This window comes from Ischnura elegans, chromosome 1 (genome assembly GCF_921293095.1).
Source record: "Ischnura elegans chromosome 1, ioIscEleg1.1, whole genome shotgun sequence".
Classification (NCBI taxonomy): Eukaryota; Metazoa; Arthropoda; class Insecta; order Odonata; family Coenagrionidae; genus Ischnura; species Ischnura elegans.
In genome coordinates this window covers 107,279,006-107,302,313 of record NC_060246.1, presented here as the reverse complement: position 1 = coordinate 107,302,313, position 23,308 = coordinate 107,279,006, and the positions used below count along the sequence as shown (strand labels likewise).

General features: G+C 35.4%; 1 protein-coding gene across 1 annotated transcript; it reads left to right on the top strand.

Annotated features, from left to right (window-relative positions):
* Positions 1 to 2,187: 2,187 nt before the first annotated feature.
* On the top strand, positions 2,188 to 22,045 carry LOC124167734 (gamma-soluble NSF attachment protein-like). The gene is made up of 9 exons (XM_046545748.1): positions 2,188 to 2,324; positions 2,559 to 2,626; positions 2,753 to 2,837; positions 2,918 to 2,935; positions 3,230 to 3,437; positions 5,369 to 5,439; positions 11,289 to 11,466; positions 15,727 to 16,053; positions 19,309 to 22,045. Exons 1-9 carry the CDS (start codon positions 2,266 to 2,268, stop codon positions 19,393 to 19,395), a joined length of 1,101 nt encoding a protein of 366 aa, XP_046401704.1. The 5' UTR covers positions 2,188 to 2,265; the 3' UTR covers positions 19,396 to 22,045.
* Positions 22,046 to 23,308: the final 1,263 nt, after the last annotated feature.

The following is a 23,308-nucleotide window of genomic DNA, read 5'->3' as shown; positions in this document are numbered from 1 at the left end:
TCAAATGTGTATTTTTGCATAAATTCCCCTGAAACAACTAAAAATTTATTTATTTACATAGGTGTCACTTTTTCTTATAAGGATATACTAAATGTATGCGCTTCAATCTTTTGGTTTGTCACTTGGTATCAGCCTATTGGCTGGCAGCATTGAGCAATGCATTTGTATGATAAGAACCTAACCAATTACCATTTGGTTTGCTGTGGACGTAGACATTATCATGTTCAAATATATGTAAATATTTATTAGTTTAAACAGATTGATGAGTTTAAAACCCTCTCTTGAGCAGCATGATCATATTTCTTTGCCAGTTGGCTACCCCGTATTTAGATGTTGCTCCTAATGTTTCCAGTAAATACCTATTGTGCTATTAAGAGTATTTCTCAAGGAGTCTTCTGTCCTAAAAGAATTGACCGGGGCTAACCACAGATGTTTAAGAGGCCAGCAGGACATCTGCCGTGGGGTTTACCCAATGTTTTGCTAAAGCATTTTTGCTCGGGGAGAGTAGAAATAATGTGAAAAACCATAATGGTGCTCCATATGCATAAATTTAGAAGGGTGCCGGGCAAATTCTGTGGAGAGAGGGGCTGGGATACTAGTGCCACCCCGTGTTTGAACCAATCATTTAGCTAATGAGATTTAAGACGATGAAAGATTGTCGCCACAATATATCTTATTCAAATGTGGCTCATTGTCACCGAAGAGGTAAAAATTTCTCAAAAAAGACTATTACAAGGCTGAGGTCCATCAGTTTCATCAGCATTTTATTTTTTTTTACAGTATTATGTTATTACCAGTGAAATAGTGCCCTCTGCCGCAGGGGAGCTAATGTTCGCTGCAGTCAATACCTCTCACTGTAGAATGGATAGACCATTGCAATGGGCATGGGTGACAGCGTGACTGTCTCCCTTTCTCTTTTCTACATGCCTCTATTATTTTAGCATTCTTGCAGCCAAAAAATAAATATTAAAGCATTTAAATAAATCTACAAATATCATTAGGATTCGTAAGGACAAACTCAAGAGCAAAAAGTATATACCTATAGGTCCAGATGACGTAGGGCTTGCTCATCAATTTTTTCCAACTGTCACCTGTGATAAAGAGCCTTTACCCATTTTTTGATAAGTTGGTGGCACCGTTTGTCTTTCAAATCAGACTTCTCCTTGTACCAGCTTGTGCTAAAGCTATTGGAGACAATGACTTATTTCAATCCCCTCCAATAGGGTAGTTTCCTTCATCAAATTAAACGAAAGGCATTGATTGCGATTCATAACCCACCATTAGTGAATTCATAATATACAAATTATGTATTTGGTTTTAAAAATCCCAGTTAAGACGAATGGCAATGGTCAATTTTAACCGCATTTGAAAAAAGCCAGATTGGTGCCCATGCGATGCCACTCCACGTGTCGTCAGAGGGACGTAGTTTCTATACGAGTAGATAGGAGAGGGATATTCATGTTGGTTACAGTTAAATCCGCAATACATATGTCTAGTCAGTAGAACTTAAGTCCAGCTGTTTATGTAAATGTCATGTTTCATAAGTATCAATCATCATTAGGGGTTTATTAAGGATAAGCACACATATTTTCAAAATGTATGTGTGCCTATTATGAGTGTATATTTAAAATATAATATATTTTGAAAATACCAAATACTTCCATAAGTGTACTTTTGTTTCAAAATATGATTTGAAAATATGACAGACATAAACTGCGAAAATACGTATTTGAAACTAAGTATTATCGATACTGCCCATTTTTGCAAAAGTATGGGCTATGATTGAAGAGGAGAGAAGTGTGCAACTCAGTAATGACATATTTTTTGGTGATAGAAAAGGGCCTCGTTAGGAACCCGTGGCAAGTCTATCTGGGGCGATGTCAAAGCATACACTGGCGGATATCGTTATCAGTAGAATGTAAAAATCAAGAAAAATACTTCAATCACTGATGTGCAGCAATTGTTTCGCAAAGAAACTTGGGAAGGAAACTCGGTTAAAACTGAGATGGGAGAGTTAAATAGAAACTTATAACTGTGTTATATCATTAAAATTAACATTTTCTGTAAAGTTAAAAATTTAGTTCAAGTTATTTTGACTGGTGATACTCAATACTGTTCTTATCCATTTTAAAATCACGCGGTGTTGGGTAAACAGTCGAGACAAGAAATACGTTCCTGCAGTAAAGAGAGACATCTGATGTGTATCACCGAAAGACTGAAAATTTCAGTGGAAGGTCGGATGATAACGTTCTGCTATAAGCCGAAATGGCAAACAATAAGAAAATTGATGAAGGATTAGAACATATACGTCAGGCTGAGAAAAGGTAATCAATTATAATTAAATATATTTGTTTTGTGGGTATTTTTTATATTGACGAGTGATTGAAGTTGTGGAGAATATACACCGCAATCTGACCTCTTGGGAGAGCCTATTATATAACATCAAATTTGTTTCGAATTTTAATGTTTTACCGAATCCAATGCGTTTAAATAAACACAACATATTCGTATTAAAGTGCTATTTAACTCAAGTAATTTTGGCGTATTAAATTTTTCAGTCTGAAGACGTCCCTGCTGAAATGGAGACCCGATTATGAGATAGCCTCAGATGAATTTAGTAAGGCTGGTGAGTACCAAGGCTGTCAATATTGTTGATTGTAAAAGTTGCTGAGCGGCATTATCATTGGTATTTTCTTTATAGTTTAGTGTGTTTTCTGGTTTTAAGGCGAGCATTTTTTCTGTACTTTTGTAGCTACGTGTTTTAAGAATGCCAAATCATTCGAGCAGTGCAAGGAGTGTCTTCTGAGAGCAGCAGACTGTCATAAACAAAATAAATCGTATCCTTAAATTAAAAGAATTAAATATTTTTTGTGTATAGCTTTATGTGATGGTGAGCGATTCCTTAACATTTAATCAGATGGTTTCATGCTGCCAAGTGAGTATGATATTATTCATTAGGGCCTGGTTACACGATACATTAATTTGGGATGGTATTGTATCCACAGCTGAGTAAAAATGGATTATTTGAGTATTAGTTAGAATATTTGATGATTTTCATTTATGTGAATTAATGATCTTGATAATGAGTGTGATATTTTGCCTTTTCTAAGATTAATTTTGAATTGCTACTCTACCTGAGTGGAGTAAATTTTACATTAGTTAATATTCGATTTAAGTTTGACTTATATTGTCGATATTACTACTATATCCATGAATTTCTTTTGTGAAGATGTATGGAACACGCCGTGTTGGCTTGCAAAGACCTTGGTGATCTGCGAGATGTGCAGTCTCTCGCTCAACGCGCTGCTTATTTATATCAGCAACATGGTTCACCTGAATCGGCCGCCAGTGTTTTAGATAAGGCCGGAAAATTACTTGAGTCTCAGTATGCTGATCAAGCTCTACGACTTTACCAGCAAGCAGCTGATGTTGTTATGGTAGGTAATCCATTGTTTTTGTGTTTGTTTTTGTCCTTAAGGAATATTGCATTGTAATTAGATTACCATAGAGTTCTTTTCGTCACTAAGAAAGCATGATGTAGCCTATCCTTATCATTGATTGCTTAAGCTTCGGAAATTTAACCATTTGGAATTGAAGAAGTTCAGCACATCAGTGATAGATTTATCCACATATCTCATGGGATGTGGCTGCGAGTAGTTATGGACAACAACTCACACAGAAATATGCAAATGGAAATGTAATGTTATATCAAATATATTTTTAGTGCGGGAATAGTCACGCATCTTGAATTTTAATGATATAGGAATGTTTTCAAATCAGCAGTGTGGAAACTAGCCTTTCTTGTGCTTAATGTTATGTCTAAAATATTTTCTCTTAGAAAGTAAAGTTAACTCGTTTCATTTATAAAGTGGTTCTTGCTATGAGTAGATGGACGGTAATCTGAATTTTTATGTGCAATGTCTGGAAATGTTGAGGTGATAAGCTTGGAAGGCTTAAATTCATAGTTTTAAGCCCTTTCAATAATGAATGAAAGCTGATGAAACCTATTCCCTTTAATTAAATCATGTGTGTTAGTCTTCTTTTGGACTTTAACAAGTTGCCATGATTTCTCCATAAGTACCTACATGCAAGGGTAAGGCATACCAACATGCATCTTACGGCATTAGAAAAATATTTCCCTAGGGCACTGACTGCCACAATCGTCATTTGTCACACCCACTTTCACAGCCTAGTGTGCTTGTGCACCAACCATCTGGGTAGGAATAAGCTTTCCTGGCCAAGTAGATCTGGTGGGTTCTCTGGATGGAGCTTCAGCTAAGCTAGGGTCCCAGTCGAGGTACAACCTGGTTTTACCTTATCGGTAAAATTTCATGGCATATATTTTTTGCAGTTCAAGCCCACACCATAAGCTCAGACGTTTTATTTATGGGCATGTCAATGTTCGACTCTTTTGGGCTTGGAATGTCAAGCATATTTTTTTTCCTTTGAGTAGGAATTTGATGCTTTCGTTATCTTAAAAATCAAGTCTGTATCGCTGTGGTCAAAATAAATTTTGTTGTACTTCCTTTGGAGTTACGATGTCCGAGGAGAAAATTATACCAACCATTGGATGTTGTTTATGTTTAGATCTCTATATCTCAGGATTGGTTTTAATTAATCAGGATAAATCAGAGCACATTTTCTACTTCATGTGAATAACTTAAATGGCACTAAAAGACTAGAACAAAAGACAGGTGAATCTGATGACATGTGAATTACAGTACAACAATGATATGAGAATTACAATACGACAGTTTAATAAGTGTTAAATGCCCTTAGGATGTGCAATGAATACTACTATATCTATAGATCCCAGTTGTTAAATTCTGGTTAGTCTACAGAAAGGTAAGCACATGAATGAGGGTTATAAAAACTTGATTTATCTGCCCTGGTATTAATACATGTGCATTTCGTTTCTTTATGTTCAAGTAATATAGTGTGTTGCCAACTGTAGTCTGATGCAGGATACTGAAGTTCTGTTGGCCCTCTATCACAACGCTTGTGGTTGGATGTGTTGGTTCATTTCATTTATCTATTGTTGGAACTTCGTATTTTTTTGCCTTTAGTCCAGTCCTCCAAATTTTCTCTAATAACTTAACATTCACTTATTTCAATTTGAATGCAACATTTCATGGAGAGTTTTGGTGTATGTATGAGTGATTTTGCTATTTAAGGTGTATATGTATTTTCAGGAAATCTTTTAGTTGCAAAGTTAATGAATTGTAATGCATTTGCATTTATTATAAATAAAAAATCAATCTTAAGAATTTCAATTTTAAGTCTCTGTAATTAAATGCACGAATAATAGAATGGGTTACTTGAGTAATTAGTTTTATTTACCCTTCCAAATGTGTGTATTGTGTTTCAGATTGAAGATAATCCCAAACATGCAGCAGAGTTTTGTAGCAAGGTAGCTCGAATCATGGTGAAGTTACAAATGTAAGTTTCTGATTTTTATCTTTATTATAACTTAAGTTCACCTCGAATTAAATTTTATAAATTTGATGTCATCCATATCTTCCAATTTGATTTCCTATTGATGGGTTACGAAGTACATCATTATTTTAACTGCATAGTTGAAATTATGTGTGTATGTCTTTTTTATTTTATTCGCGTAAATTATTTTAAGTATTTGCATTTATATATTATGGATTTATTTTTCCATTGGTAGATTTTCATAACCGAATGTGTTTGTGGCAAGTACCAGGGGCAGATTAAGGCCATTGTCTTGGGGGCTTTACCAACTATTTATCTTTGGGTCATTCTATGTCAGTTCACCCAGGCCATGTCACCTACTTATTCATATTTTTATGAATTTTTTGTCACAGGCATCTACCACAAATTTAATAATCTTTGTATGATAATTCTGCTCTCACATTCTTAGTTTTTAAGATGTAAAGGGTCAAAGTTTGAGAAGTTTGCTCAAAAATGGCAGCAGTAGGATTCAACTTTTAATGTGCAAGGCGGAAGTTAAAAATTTTTTTCTCAATATTTTACATATCACCATGAAATTTTTACCTCTACTCTGTATAAGTACATTTATTCAAAGGAAATAATTTTCATTACCATTGCATATCTATTTTAGCCCCTATTTAGTTGTTTTAATTGACCTTTTTTGAACCCACAAACATTACTTCACATTTTCACAATTATCACCGTAAGACAGAGTAGTTAAACTGCACAATTTTTAATTGTGCCTAATTATATCCTGCTATTGATTATGAAATAAAAATGGTAGTATTTTGACTGCACCTGCAAATTTTTCAGGTTTCTTTAATTTTAAATAATGACCAGTGAATGATAAGTTTGTGGCATTTAATTTTAATGACTGTATTTTTTCATACAATTTTTTAAAACAATTATACTTGGCTCATGGCTCATTTTTAACTGAACTATTAACTGATGTGGTATTTCATTAATTAATTAATTTTACAATGGTTACCCTAGTTCCCGAGAAATGTATAATTAACATTAATTAGGTACTGCCATATTATGTGTATATCTATGAATAAGTATGTTACAGATGCCTTCCATCTCCTGTTAAAACCTTTGAAATGTTGCTGAAAAGCAAGAAAGCTTTTAAAAGATCTATGAATATATGCTGTGCCATAATTAGGAAAGGAAAGACAATAGCTGTCAAGGCAGCGGAACTACGTAGTGAGGAGTTTCTATGAAATTGATGAATACTCCAGATTGATGCCAGGAAACAAAGATGTAGTTAGTATCACTACAAATGTATATGTTCAGAAGAGATTTTTGCTGGCTAACTTGAAGAATTTGTATCCATATCTTAAATTTGATTTTCTCAAGACTGAAATTGACTTTTATATATTTTACTTTCTGTGTCAAAAATGTTCTGTATTTGCTGGATCTCCTGGAGCATATTCTGTATGTGGTATTCAATTCATTATAATGTCAACCAACTGCTTCATACCTGTCATACAGGGGAACATGTCAGGACTTGATTGGCTTTTTAAAGTATTCAACTCAAGACTGTGTCCAGCAGCAGTGCTTCCAATTTACATCACATGAAAAATAGGAAAGCTTTTTGCTTAACAAGTTTGGAGGATGTGACCCAGGAAATGAAGTGTCATACAGTCAATGGATTTCCACTGATAGATTACCACTGGTGAACTCATGGTTGCATTGGATGAATACCTATGTATTAACGTTAATTGAAAGACTGGAAAAATTGGTGACCCAGTCATTTATTACAAAGTCTCAAGCTAACTATTTTAAGCACATGAAAAAAAATCTTGGTCCCCACTTGGCAACTGTTCTCCTTATGTGAAAGCCACTTGTATGTTATTGATGATGAGGTACAAGGGATTCTCTGGACCGGTGGTAGTTGTATTATGCATACTGTTCTGGTTTACACTTGATATCATCTGTTGACTCAGCCATTTTTTTCAAGTATATGCATCTAAGCAGATGATTTGAATTATGATGTAACTGTTCTATATAAAACTCAAAGAGTATTATCTGAATTCATAATGGAAACTTTTGGTTTAATTCCAGAAGCATATTAGTTTAGTGATGGTTGGGATGGATAGACAATGAGGACCCAGGGTGGGACCTTACAAGGTTACAATCACCGGGGCTGGGAACAAGTACCTTATCTGATTCGCCCAGTCACCCAGGGAGGGGTGTTGAGGGGAAGGAAACAGGAAAGATGCGCTGCTGCGATTAGAAGTTCGCCAATGCCTCAAGGGAAAGGATAAGGATGGAAGGAAGGTGATAGGGAAATCCCAATGCCATCTATGGGGCAGCATGGGCCTCTACTAAGGAAACCATTATTTTATGTTTCTACAGAAAGGAAAGATTTCCTTATGAAGAAGAGAAACCCTACAATTTTTCATAGATTGGTTGTGATGGACAATATCAATGCTGCAAAAAAATTCCTCAAAATTTGCTACCACGAAGAGGATTTCTTCTTAACCCTTTCGTGCATACTGTCATTAGTAGCCAATGAGCATTTTTTTCTAGCTAGCTAGTGTGGAATTTTCAATGCAAATGAATGGATGTCAGCTTTAGCTGGGGCGGATGAAGGAAAGTGACCGCTGAGGTAGCAATCGTCAGATGCATTCAGCCCCTGCCTGAGAGACAGCTTAGCGAGACTTTAAGCCCACTCCTACTAATTGTTGATCCTCCTTACTTCAGAAATCTGTTGTCAAGTTATGTTGTCAATGGTTTTTGCCAGGAAACATATTGTTGCTTACTCTTTTTTTTATATTTTGGAATGAATTCTTGAAGTTTTTATTTGCGGTAGCAATTTTTAAACAAAATTGTATTGTTGCTAATTACAGATTTCTGGAGTTAGTCCTATTACCTTGTGCTGACAAACTTTGTTATCATCAATGCTAGAAATCTGTTTAAAATTCCACAATGCCTAAAAAAAACGTTATTCTTATAGAAGTGTAAATTATTGAAAGTCAGGATCAATGTATGGTTTAAAAATCATTGGCTATGTAATAAGTTGACAGTGGACTCGCGCTAAGGTCCCAAATAGGAAGGACGAGAACACCTGGGCAACTCCTTCCCAAAAAAGAGCTCCATACAGAGAGGTTTAAACATTCTTATGCTACTCATAGCACAGAAAAAAAATTTCCTCCCGTAGGCACTGGCAGAAAAGGGTTAATGGCATCATGGACATTTGTTACTTTAATCCATGGAATATCCCCTTTTAATGGCATTTGTGGTACATTCAACCATGTTTCTGCTCAAGAGAGTCTTCACGGATGTTCAGGAGATAACTAAAACTCAATGGAGAAGATCATGAACTTCTGCAGTTCTGAAAAATGAAAAACTTCTGAATAATGAAGAAAGAAATCATTTCAGCAACCCATCAACAGTTTAAACACAGATTCTTGAAACCAAACACAAATCCTGTGCCGGTGTGTTTTTTCATTTTTATGCCTACGTCTAAAATCTCTGTTGAACTTAAGAGGATCACCTGAGATAAAAACTTATGTACATATTGTATTCCATTTTGTGGATGACTGACTTGCACCTGCAATTATGCTGTCTCAAATCATAATAAACTCATATATTTCATGTGCCTATGATGAACTCTGGTCTATTACATCACTTATATCTTAGCATGAAGAGGAGGGTGATGTTATAGTAAAATTTTTATGCACCCTTATGCCCTGGCAAAATTGTCTTTCTCAAGTGGAGGAAGGCTTCTGTTCCCTACCTATAAGTAATGCCATCTGCTGTGTCAGCCCTCATATTAATAAGGGTTGTGGAGGCTGTACTACGTAAGTGAAAGTGAAATTGATTTTGTGTAGCAAAAGTGCATCGTGATACAGTACACCTTAGATCAATTTTTTGAAAATTTCGTGTGAAATATAAATAAATTTTATCATATAATGCTTAATATGGCTCTAATTAAAGTTTACTGTATACTTTAACCCATTGTATCTTGAAAATTATGAGAGAGAGAGCAGAAATAATTTACATGGGTTATTACATTGACGATAATAGCTTGTGACAAAGATTTCATAAAAATCTGAGCTGATTGTGATTGTGAGTGCAATAATTACAAGTAAGCTCCTGTTTTGTATTTAATACAGTCATTCTCTGCTGTGAAAGGAATTAGACAAAATTTTCCATCTGTGTTTACTAATTAAATAATTAAAGTGAATTAAACTTTTTCATCTGTGTTTACTAATTAACTAAATAAGTGAATTAAATTTTTTTCAGGAACTTAACACTTGTAAAAATGAATTTATGCCTGAAGTTATCAATTCATAGTTGACTTAATAATCGAGGTCTTTTACCTCCTGCTGCCTTTCTATTTCTTTGGAATACATGTACTATTACAGACTATAGGTAAAAATTTCATGGTGATATGTTTATAAGTTAATAAGCTATGAGTTTTTATCTTTTTCCTTGCAATATAAAAGTTGAATCCCACTACTGCCATTTCTGATCAAGCTTCTGAGACTTAAACCCATCGAATCTTGAAAATTATGAGAGAGAGGGTAGAAATATTTTATATGGGTTATTACATTGACAATGATAGCTTGTGACAAAGATTTCATAAAAGTCTGAGCTGATTGTGATTGTGAGTGCAATAATAGGGTAGTTTCCTTCATCAAAGAAAACGAAAGTCATTGGTTGCGATTCGTTACCCACCATTACTGTATTCATAATATACAAATTATTTCGTTTTAGAAAAACCGGTTTAGACGAATGGTCCATTTTTATCCTCATTTGAAAAGGGCCAGATTGGCACCCATGCGATGCCACTCCACGTGACGTCACAGGGACCTAGTTTCTATACGAGAAGATAGGAGTTATATGTTGTCTGAGATTACCAATGCATGCATGAGGCGCAGAGCTCAGGGAAACATGTCTTAATAATCACTTATTAAAACTGGCTAAGGTCAGAAAGTTTTCTTCATTTGATAAGGTATTAATAATCCTTATTTAAGCCAAGTGCTACCAGCCAGCAGGGTACTTAGCTACCCGCTAGCAGCCTGCGTTGTATCAGCGTTCAACTCGCCTCAAGGTCACCTCACAGGGCGGCAGCGGGAACCAGAAATACGTCACACAGAGAGATTTCCCGGGATTCATACTAACGCATCGCGTTTTCGCGCGCTAGAAAATTTTCACTTTTCATTTAATCGCGAAAAATAGATATCGTCATTTAAAAATCTAAAAGCATGAAATACATACTCCAGGAGTAATAATCTTTCGATTTAGGCAATAAAAAAGAATAGGAAACCACCCTATTACAAGGAAACTCCTGTTTTGCATTTAATACCGTCATTCTCTGCTGTGAAAGGAATTAGGCACAATTGTCCATCTGTGTTTACTTGTCCTCATAAATGGAGCCGAAATGGAGGAAGAAAAGAGTAGAAAATCAAGAATTCCTTAAAACTTGTGTTATTGCCCATTATTTTGTCTGGTTAGAGTGGAAAACCTCCAACTGATACAATCTTGCCGTCTAGTCATCGCAAAAGATTAGGAATATCCCCTCAGGAAATAATTTGCAACATTTGTCCTTCATTTATCCTTCCACCCTTAACATGTATTCCCCTTGTAAGATTCTTTTTGCTGCTTAATTTCATCTCATTTTTTTAACCTGATATTGTTCAAGTCCTTCTAATGCAGATGTTGATGTCAGTCTCTCACCCACTTGGTGATATATAAAAGTAGAAGCCTATTTTGACAAAATATATGTGGGAATATGAAATGCCACCATCTCTTTTATAAAACCAATACTTTATGTATATAGGTACATATCAAGGTGCATGCATTAAAATTGGATTTTTTTCCAGGTATGATCAAGCTGCTGATGCTATCCGAAGGGAAATTGGCCTTCAGCAACAGTGTGAATGCACTGCAGCTGTTGGAAGATTGGCGGTTGCCCTAGTTTTAGTGCAGTTGGCTAGGGAGGACACTGTTGCTGCAGAGAAAGCTTTCAAGGAGTGGGGAAACTACTGTGACCCAGAGGAGGTGAGTTAAGCATATTTCTGGAGGCAAACTTGAACTAGCCACCAGAAAATCTTTTCAGAGTCCCTTGTACCTGTGTACTGTAATTTGAAAATTTCATAGGCAAAAAGCCGTGGCTTAACTCTGAGCAAAGTGTGTGTGTCAATAAATTATGTATTTATTTAGTAGGAGTCTGCTATTATAAGTGCAGTCTCTTATGTAGATAGCGCGATAGCGTGCGATTTTTTTGCAGTGGTTGACCCATGTGGAAAAGCTTTGGGATATAATATGTCTGTAGGGAGTGTTCATAATGGCGATAGTGCTGTAACGAGTCAATTTTCCTGTGGAAGTTACACTGAATTTGTGTCTCTGAGGATGAGACGCTGAGGATAAACTTCGACTTAGAAGTGCCCACCGGTGAGGTTGTAAGGTTATTTTAGATGTTTTCACCCAAGGAAAGGTAAGATTGGGGCAAAAATTGAAACCTTGCTGTCTCCTCTACAAGTTATTGATATCATCGTCCACTTCGTGCCTTATTTCCAAGGCTTGAGACCATCACGAGGCTAGATGCTGATGACAAAATATGTAAAAGTGTCCACTAGGTTCTAGGGCTGTTGCTCAAGGAAGTAACAATATTTCTGGTCAGTGCTGATTTTCGGGTTCCTCAGCCGCGTTGGTTGTTTTTGGATGACAACAGTTTCGGGAGCAGGATGGCTCCCGAAACTGTTGTCACTTCCACAGGTGAAGTGTAACTTCCACAGGAAAATTGACCATCCTGCTCCCGAAACTGTTGTCATCCAAAAACAACCAACGCGGCTGAGGAACCCGAAAATCAGCACTGACCATGAGCAACGCTGCGGAAACCTACGCCAGAGTAGCAATATTTCCTTTTGTTATTCTGATATTGGTAGATCAGCGGAGTTGGCTGAGACAGATGTCTAGCTGTCAGTGTGGCATCCTGCTTCGTAAATGGTTGCATGACACCCAATAGGTGGAAATCTGACAGTCGGCTGTCTTAGCCACCCACAATCATCTCCAAAACGAAAGGATAACGTAAGAACTGGCCAGTTACCAGGACAGGGAGTATTGACTGGAAGATGTTTCTATCACTCTTCTCTGTAAACTTCATCATAGAGAAGAGGAGAAATGTCTTCTATGTTGCGAAAAAAATTTATTATTTTCCATCAATAGTATTCCACATAGCTATTTAAAGAGAATCAGTCCAAACACAGTGTACCTAATTCTGAAATTATGTAAGTTGGTTACCATGTTGTTTTAGACTATTGTAAACATGTGTGTCACATTAAAAATTGACCTGTATCTTTGCAGGGACAATTCAATGCTTGTAAGATTTTGTGAGCAAAATGTTGTTTTAATATTAAGGCGCTAGGCTGTAGTATCTATTCAGGAAAGCAAGTCATCGGTGGTATCATTTGCCATTTTAGATGACATAGTTTTCTTTAAACATTTTTTAATGCATTACATTGCACCGATAGTACCTATTAACTAGTGAATTTGTTTGGTGTACCAATATATGTACTGTATAAAATGGTTTGTTGGAGTATTAATGTTGAAAATAGTTGATAACTGACTCCATTGCTTTTCAAAAAATTACTCCATGCTCTTAAATTCCTGAATTTATCTTTTTTACCCTAAAAAGTATCCAAAAATGTGCTAATTTTATGTAACCTTCTTCCAAATACCTGCATTAGATTTTAAACCACTGTAACATTATGTACACAAATAACACTAGAGCTATAGTTTACCATAGAGTTTGTACCATAGGTCAGTACTCTGGTAATTATTTAAATGCCATAGTCAAGTATAAATTGCATAAATATATGTATAATTAACTACCGTGTATAGATAAGATGGTCATGACCAAGTGGCATAAGTCGTAATTTTGCTACTGTCCTGAGTGTGTTAAAGCAAAACATGAAGCATAAGTAATTAAAGTGAAGCATTTGCTCCGGAGCAGAAGGTAAATCTTATATGATGCATATCAGTGGTGCCGACTCCATGGGGCCTGAGGGGGCCCTAGCTCCTCAAAAATTCGTTATGGGTGTGTGGAAAAAATGTGTCAGGCTTGCCGATTTTCCGCAGAGTGTCCAGATATCAAGATTAGAGTTATCAGGGTTCTATTGTTGATCATATGACCCCTCTAAAATGCTTAAAAAACTTAACCACTTGTTACAGGAATTTGACCAGATACTTGGTCTACTATAACACACGGCACAAAGTTACGCCTTAATAATTGCCAATCTCTTAGAAAAGGGCATAAAAATCTTTTCCTTTAGGACAAGATAGTCAACACTGAAATTACTTTTTACGTAACATGAAGGCTTGTTATTTTTATTGTAATTAAATGCATTGTTGATAGAAATGATGATGCCATGTGACCCAGGAAAAGGGAGACTGTTTATGGATTCGTGAAAGACAATATTTAAACTGGTCCTGTTGGCCAATGTGAATGAGTTACCTTCTGTTCTATCTGCATACTCTGCTGATATAAAGGAGACGTACGATATATCAGCCGAATCCTTGAAAATATTAATTATCGTGATCGTAATTGGTAAGTTTGCACTAATCTGAAAGTTGTTGCTCGACTCACGGGACTGCAATCAGGATTCACGAAATATAGCTGCTTCCTTTGTGAATACAACAGCCGCGCCCGAGAAAAATATTACATCTTACGGAACTGACCTCTGCAAGAAAGCTTCACTCATGTTTATAAAAATGTTGCTCATGTTTCCCTAGTTCCAACAGAAAATATTCACTTGCCACCATTGCACATCAAACTACGACAGATGAAATATTTTGTGAAAGTAATCGACAAGACAGGAGCTGCATTTCAATTTTTAACTTAAAGTCCTCGCCTTAGTAAGACTAAACCCAAGGAAGAAATTCGTGGGCCCCTCAGATTAGGAAACTTTTCCGAGATTTGACGTTTATGAAACAACTGAATCATTAAGAAAATCGAGCTTGGCTTCGATTCTGAAACGTGTTAGAACTTTTTGGGTGACAAAGAAGTGATGATTATGTTGCCCATATCGAGGAATTTCTGTCAGGGTATTAGGCCATGGGATGCAACACATCACTAAAAATGGATTTCCTTTATTCACAGCTGACCTTTTCATAGAATATTTTGGAGCAGTTTTAGATTAACATTGGGAATGGTTCCATGAAGATATCGCCACATTTGAGAGGAGATTTTCAGAAAAGTTGAATGCGGACATGTTGGCATGTATATTAAGCCTACTGCTGGTTTTTATGTGAGAAACTTCTACCACAGTGTATAAAAGGAAATAAAATACCAAATTACTTATGTTATTCATCGTTCTTCACAGTTGTTATTTTTCAATTTGTTGATGCGCGTGTGGTATTGAGGGCGCCAGTGTGGTAGTATAGGTTCCTCCTGAACTGTTGGTATACATTTTCATTATTTTTTCTATGCTGTGTTCTTAAATATTTTATTATTGCTGATATACGCTGTTGATATATTTTTCCATCATTCTGGGATATTTCGGGTAGAGGGAGATGAAATAGGAGCTGAAATATGAAGAAAATAAGTGAAAAAATTGCAAAAAAAGGAAAGGTTGATTATTTTTAAAGTGTTTTTTTTAATCATTAACAGAAACTAATCCCCCCAAATCTAAATTCTTACCATTAATCGTAATGTTTTAGAACTTTTCACCTCTTAAAAACCTAATAAGAAATATGAATGCTATTATAATCCTTTTCATTCCTCCAAATTATTGCAAAAGTGATGAAAATTAGAGGGGGGGCTTCCCCCCGAAAATGGTGGGTGATGGAGGTGAATGGATGTCATATTCGGATTCAGGAGGTAATTTTATATAGGAATCAGCAGGAATGATATCAGGGCTCGAGAAAAAATTATTTTTTGCCGTCCAGTGTAATTTATTAGTATGTACATATTATCTTTGATAACTTTGTGACTTTCACCTTATTATTCATGCTGAACATCTTTTCTTAATAATTACCTCTAGCAATATCTTTATCTATCAATAACTTATAAATAAATAATGGTAGAGCATGAAACATAGACTTTTGAAGCAAGATTCATTGGTATCAAAGGCTGATGCAGCACTTGCCGTGGTCAGTTTGAAATCGTGTGCATAAGAATAAATGCTGTTATTTTTATTTATGGTGACATGGTTCAACCAATGAAAGCTGTATATGTATAGTGCATGCCACAGTTTTCTTTAATGCTGCTGCTTGCTTAAAATGATGGTTTATTTGAGCTTTTATATCAAATATCAACAGGTGCAGACTCTAGAAATGTTACTTCAGGGGTTTGATGAAGAAGATGGTGATATGGTCTCCAGGGCCTTGCACAGCCCTTTTATTCGCCACATGGATGTTGAATACTCCCGTTTGGCTCGTGATCTTCCATTACCCAAAGGCATCGTGTTGCCGAAACCAGCTAAAGATGGTTCTACAGATTCGCCATCCACTTCCCACCGAGATGAACCTGCTCCCACTCTTTCATCACTTTTAAAAGCTCCAGTCAGGGAGAACGCCACTTCTTCTTATGTCTCCCCTAATGCTCCTGCAGCTGGTGATGGTGATGGTGCTAGTTCTATGGCAAAGGTAATTAGCAATATAATCTATGGGATTGATCATTAAGGATTTTATGGTTCACTGAACCTAAGAAAACTGCAGTTCCTAAATCTGCTTGCTTGTATTCAATAACCAAGTCCTGAAATTGTTTCCATTGTTTCCGGAGTAATTTCTCCGGAAACTGAAAACAATTGCAGGGCTTTATATTTTCTTTCATTGTACTTGCAGCAAAAATTTATATTGCAAAAAATTCAGTTGCACAATAGCTAACCTAAACTCCTTGTTAAACATTTTTTAGTGGTTATATTACAAGTTTGGACTACCGTGATTTCAGTCATAGTTTTTGTATCTTGATGTTGTCCAATCTATTTTTTTTACATTTTATGAATTGTACCCTTTCTGTATATTAAGTCTGGAAAAGTATTGAACAAAATTTGGAAGTAATAGCAAATCCACCAAATTACATATTTTCAACTTCGAGATCACAAAACTATTGAATTTTATTGGGAATTGAAGTGACTGCCATGGAAACGCTTGATGAAATTAGGTCTGACCTTATGGAAGTTAGTATTTCCCGAACATATTTTATGTTAATATAATCAGCTAATAATAGTAATATTTGCTTTGCTGTTCTATGGCATCTTCAGGGTGAGTGCACATGCATGAGTTTATCTCAATAGAGTATTTCTGCCCAAATGAATATGTATTTGTGGTTACTTTGAAAACACCAAAATGTTTGGTTAAAAGCGTCAATTTTTTCATTTCAAAGTATATATTTACTGCTCTTCGAACAAAAAAAATTAATGTTACCAACTATTGCCAATAAGCTATTGGAAGAAGGGGATTTTGTTCCTAAGTTGAGAAGTAGGTATCTCTTATTGGATATAATGTGAATATAATTCCATTAATATGAGCATTGTATTTTTTACACCCAATGAGAAGTTGCTCGAGACTTGATTTCTTTGTATGTTTTTCAATCCAAAAGTTTTCATACTTAAAATGAATTCAATTTACCTATTACTTTTACCGATGCTCTTAGAAATATCCTTGCTGTAGAAGTTAAAATTTAAGGGTAATAATTTTTATAATGTTGAGATTGAACACACCCTCTTGAAAGCGTTTGTGTGCCCCCTGACATTAAATACATTTGAAGTATTCTTAGATATCCAGTAAGGCATCTGACCTCATTAGCTTTAAACCTGCCACCTGACCCTTAACCTTTTCCCTACAAACGACAAACATATGTGGCAGGATGTTTCTTGACCCGGGTGATGAAAGCCGCAAATTTTCGTCGGAGATTTTTCTACTCAGGCGAACGAATGCTGAAAATATATGTTTTCTTGCTCTCCCCCTTTTATGACGGGTACGGGTTCACGAAGTCTTAGTTTCAGGACCTAATAAAGTGGGACTTTGGCCGTACCCTTGAAATCTGGGAGCAGGTATGGGAGCAATACTGGGAGCAGGTACACTTTGTCTTATGCTACGTCTCTTTGCAGTAAGGGACTGTGGTCATTCAACTGTTCATTCAGTCGGTTTTCAAAATAAATATTTGTTCTTTTCTCAATAAATATGAACTAAGAATTGAATTCTTTGTCTGTTGAAAGTGTTTGCAATTTTTAAACAAAATTGTTTGATAAATATTAACTTATATCTCGATTTCAGTATAAACATCAGCATAGAAATTGCTGCTGCATTAAATGTGTTATTATTGATGGTAGAGCTTTGTTCAAAATGTAACAATATCAGAATAAAACAAGGAATTCAATTTGAAGTCTGCAATTTACGTTCAAGCAACAGTTATCTGTATAGCTAATTCATATAAACAAAGCATGATTGACCCGAACCAATGCTGCTGGTAAGGTTAGGATGGAGCCCGACTACCCTCGGAGTCTGAGATAATGCGGAGTCCCCGCTAGGAAGGGTCGAAAAAGGTTCGTGCTGAGAGTATGTGATTATCCACGACACCCTTCTTAACGAATGTCCTGCAAAAATGCTCCATACAGAGGGGACGGAGGAATCTCTCAGGGGTCAGTACAGCAGTTATGCTAAGGAGATAACTCCAACATCTAGAAAGGGTTAAGATATTTGTGAAGGATTATCAAAAACTTTCTGTATTTATGAAGCTTTAATTTAGATTTACTTGCCTACAGTGGTGTCCACTTACAATGGACCCACTTAAAACAAAGTTTTGCTTTTAAAGAAGTGAAAGGCATGTCCTGCCATAAAAAGCCTTTTAGCCATGAAAAATATCCCACTTTTTATGAAGGCATACTGAAAGGAGCAAAGTCCATCTCAATGCTAGGTAAATTTTAGGTTTTCAACCTCATCTAAGCTGTTATAAAACATTGTGGTGATGTCATTATTGTTTTAAGATGCTGAGAGCACTATCAATATCCAATTACGAGGAGAAATCCAACATAAGCCCTGGAACCTTCGCCAAAATTATCATCATCAGCCAGGAAAAATGAAAATCATGAGAGCAACTAATTATATTATTTAATTATATCAATGTAGGACTGAGTGGTATAGAGCCTTTACTAGAATTCAGTTTCCCCATTACAAGTTTGACCAAGACTTCTACAATATTTCAATGTTAGCCTAGCCCAAGTAGAAAGACTACCTCATCTCCCCAATGGGTGGCTTGTCCCTGAAAATATATCCAACACTTACGTATTCTGTAGTATGGTGAAACCTTCACTGTGGAAACGAGGGAGTTTCATGAATGTATGAAGATGGCTAAATTCTGGGTTCTCCAGTTGCATTTGTTGCTTGTGAGTGACAACAGTTTTGAAAGCCATCCTGCTATCGTCTTCAGGTCAAGGGTGAGAAGTCTTGATTTTTTTGCAGAATGAAAGTATGAATACAAGAAAACAAAAGAACCCCTCCCTGTTTTATATGTTAACTGGGGAGAAGATAGTGGAATTAGTACATTCATTTTAAAATCTCTGATGTGGTTAAAAATCTCTTTACAAGTTGGCAAAGGCAGAATGCTCTGAAGTGGAGGAAGGTTACGGTTTTTTCGGTCAATTAGAATGGTTACTCTTTTTTTAATGCTTTCAGACATTTTTTTCCTTTCTTGTGACAAAGTTATTGGCGTGATGTTACTGCTGCAGGCTTGGTTAAAAGTTTCATGTGCTAATATTGAAGTTTGGTTGGAACAAAGTAAACCTCCAGCCCCCTCAAATTCGTTATATATGTGTTCTACCATGTATAAGTTTTAGTATAACCCGAGGTCCATCTATGTAGCTGTGCATAATTAATTTTTTAATCCTTGTTTTCGTTCAGGAATATGATAATGATGAAGGGATGCGACCAGAACCTACTGGTGGTGCTGTTGCTAATGAAGAAGAGGATGAAGATGACCTGCACTGAAGATATGGCCAGCCAATAATTTGTAATATTTTTATTCTTTATAAAGTGATTTACTTTGTAAAAAATTTCCTTGCTCATTAGCTTAAGGTAAGGAGTCTTTTTTTGTGATACCTTATGCCTTTCCAGTCTGCTGTAGCCTTTTACATGCAATCATTTTCGTCTCTTTTTGCAAAAACCGGTGTAAGTTCATTAACGCTTAATCTGATTGAAATACTGTTTTATTATCATTATTGCATCTGTAATCTGATCTCATACAATGTGCATCATGTTTGAAATGCATTTAGAAAGTTAAAATGTTACTTTAATTGTAGGTATAAATTATACTTTTTGTCATCCCAACTGTTACTTAATAGCTGCTTTGAATATTATTAAAATGGATGGCCATGGATATCCAACTTGTTTGTAGTATGATGCATTTTTAAGGAAGCTGGTAGAGATTCCTATCTCTGTAGGAAATATTGATGACCTAGGGCTATTGATGAATATACAGACTATTACTTGTTCCAGTTTGAATCATAACTCAGAATCCTCATTGGCAGGACAGGAGCATGTTGCATTATCACCTAAGCCTGGCTCCTTGTCAGCCACCTCTATGAAGGGCTTTATCCCTTGGTAATCTCAATAAGTTGGCAGCAGTATGGATTAGGAAGTCAGCTTTTCATGTGCTATGCACATGCTACCTTCTCTCATGCTCCAGTCCTGTACGTTGGTGTTTATTCTACTTTGGAAATTTCAGCTGTAATGTGATTTCTCAAGTTGTCAGATTCTAATTGGATAAACCTGCTACTTAATTTATCAAAAATATGATGCATCTTTTTGGCTATAAGCTTTTCAGACTTAATTTCTGTGTTCGCTGCAAGTGTTATGCATTTTTGGTGTGCAGACTAGTTGGTAATATGATTAAAATATTAAAATTACCATTCCATTTTTAAAACTGCATAATTTTCACAATTCTCATTCTTTTTCAATGTTAATGTTTTACCTGATATAAATTGAACACCATTGATGAGTGTGTGTATAATAATTTTGCTCTTCCATTAATACTTTGGCTGATATAGATTGACTCGTTTGTATTTATCGTCATTTTTTACATTTTCTTTATATTTTGTGTGTACTGTTCATGCATAGTTATGTATTTATTTTCAGAAATTTTCATAAACCTAAGTACTAGTCTGATTGTCAGTTGAGTGCTCAATGTTATATTGCAATAGAAAAAAAAAAGAATTTACTCATAGTCATTGAAGACTTTGAGTTCAACTTGCCTTTTGTTATAATTGTAAGTCACAATAAAACCCAGCGCCAGCGGTTGCGATGAAATTCGTAGTTAATTTTGTAAAAGTACCTGTAATATTAAATGCAAAAAGAACAAAAACTCAAACATAGTTTATATTTTATGCACCATATTATAAAATCATGAAATTCATGTGTATGATGCATAAGTAAAATGTTTAAAACTAATGCACATGTATTGTGTTGTCACTGTTAATTGAGTGATTGTGTAGCAAAGGTATGAGAATTGTGTTTCAATGAAAGGTATGTTATTGTGTGAATGAGCATATGGGTGCTTTGCATGAGCCTCTTATTCACTAGTTCCTTTGTGAGGCAACTCAGCTGTTAGATGTTTATTACCTCTATTTATAAGTGGAGTGTACATATTAGGGAAACTAAGATCTATTTTTTGTGACGTAGCCATGCAAATATTGTTAAAAGCTTGATTATAAAAATCCATGAGTATTGTTGCTTGTCAAGAGAGTTACAAAAATATCTACAGTTTCTTCCTTTGGATCTTGGGGCCTTTAGTTAATGTTCAGCCTGGTTTCATTCCCCATGATATTTTTTGTCGGCAGCTTGTATGTTCTACTTGAAGGTTCCCTTCTTCTGATCATTCCTGTTAACAGCATGGATATCACGAAAAAAATTATTTTATTTCTTATTATTCTCCATTATTGTTACCAATCAGAAAAAAAACATTTTCCCAAAAATATAGTGTAAACATCTGCTTCTCATCAGAAGTTAATCGCTGCATATTCTATTTGATGGATTTGATTAATAATCATATTTTTTATTCCTTATTTAAGTTCTGAATTTTATTTGCTTAAGAAAACTGAAATATATTTACAATAGTTATTCCATTTACTTTTTCCTAGAATATTCCCCTTCTTAATCTTGCTCATAGTTTTGTTTGACACTTGAATGATCTCTGGTTGTGTATCTTGAGAAATAATTTATTGGAGATGGTTATTATTTCTTCCTTTCAGATGTTATGAATATCATCTCTGACTATTTAAGATATGTTTTGATTTTTACTGAAAGTTATTGTTTTAACTGCAAGTAGGATAGAAAATTTTTTATTGTTGGTTTTTCCTCTAAATGAATCCAAGTTCATTGAATAAATCCAATGTATCATATCTGTCTCTTCACTTGGAGGGCATACGGAACAGTTTATGTCAGAACTGAAATTTATGGAGAATCTGAAATAATTGATTCCCATTGTTGAATTACTATTGTCGTAAAGTAAGAATACAAATTGCATGTGATTATGGAGTATTTACCATGGATCATGTAAATAAAATGTGAAAAAATTGTGAAAATTTTCACATAAAATGTAGGTTCTTAAATATATTAAAACTTACATTCCTTTAACAAACTATGTATGTTTTGTTAATTATTTGTTTACTACATTACTATTATAGTTGCCTCTTTTTAATTAGAGCACGAAGAAAATATTAGGACAAAATAACTTGTTGCACAGAAGTATTTGTTGTATAGAAGCAGCTACCAGATTGTTGTAACATCTTAATTAATTTTTTGGGGGTTAGTTTTTAAAGGGTTAATATTCTCGGGAATAATCTTCATTTTGTTCATTAAGTTATTACACACAGCATTTTTGCTTGCTAAGCTAGGTGGCTGTGACTCATTATTTCTACTGGGGTAAACATTTTGGACCGGGTTATGCCTCAAGTTAGACAGGGTCTTCAATTTTTTAGTTTTTCAATTTCTGAAAATTGCCTACCCTGTGTATTACTCGCTATACTCTCGTAGTTTAGAATTCAGGCAGAAAAAAATGGCTTTGCTTTTTCTTGTCAAACAATTGATTGGTGTAAACCTTCCATCGGATGACTTCAGATATAGCCTGTCTTTGAATTATTGAATGATGTATATTTTTTCCTGTGCTGTCTCTATTTGCCTGATAGCGTAGTTAATAAAACCATCATTTGCAATGGCTGCACCAAGTCTTATCTTAGTACATACCCTTAAATTAATTTTCATTAATATGTAGCACATATAAGTGTTGGATATTGTTTGAGCAAGGATTTAATGCATATCTCAAGTAATTCTCACTATTGTGTTATTCATTAGGGATTTTTTTAGAATTGACTTTACTGAAATTGATAATTTCGTCAGATTTATTAGCTTGTTAAATTGAAAGATGGCACAATTAGGGTCAAAGGTAGATACTTTTCCTGCTGTCCCCACTGGTATGCAGTGCGTGGAGAGTGTGTGGAGTGTATGGCCCAGCTTTATACTGAATGATTGAAAGGCACTTATATTCTTTTAGAAATTGGTCTGAGAATCTTGAGTTTGTCACATGCTACAGCCACCAGTTTTATAATTTTCATCCTGATGGTCAAGTACTGGATGTATTCATAATTTGCTGTGGGAGTTAAGGGAGACCTCGGCCTAACCATGTGTTCTCTGAAGTGGAACGGTTAAAATATGCTTCCTTGCCGGTTTGTGCAATTATAAAATGCAAAATTTCCACAGGGGAGAATGACGCCTCGGTAGCTTAACTGGCTAAAGCACTCGCCCGGAAATCGAGGGATCCGGGTTCGAATCCCGGTCAAGGCGAATGATTTTTCCACTGTGGATTTTTCGCACAATAGGGTAGTTTCCTTCATCAAAGAAAACGATA

Coding starts and splice junctions, on each gene's coding strand:
- LOC124167734 (XM_046545748.1), top strand. CDS start 2,266: ATGGCAAACAATAAGAAAATTGATGAAGGATTAGAACATATACGTCAG. Junction 3,438..5,368: donor AAGCAGCTGATGTTGTTATG/GTAGGTAATCCA, acceptor ATTGTGTTTCAG/ATTGAAGATAATCCCAAACA. Junction 16,054..19,308: donor GTGCTAGTTCTATGGCAAAG/GTAATTAGCAAT, acceptor GTTTTCGTTCAG/GAATATGATAATGATGAAGG.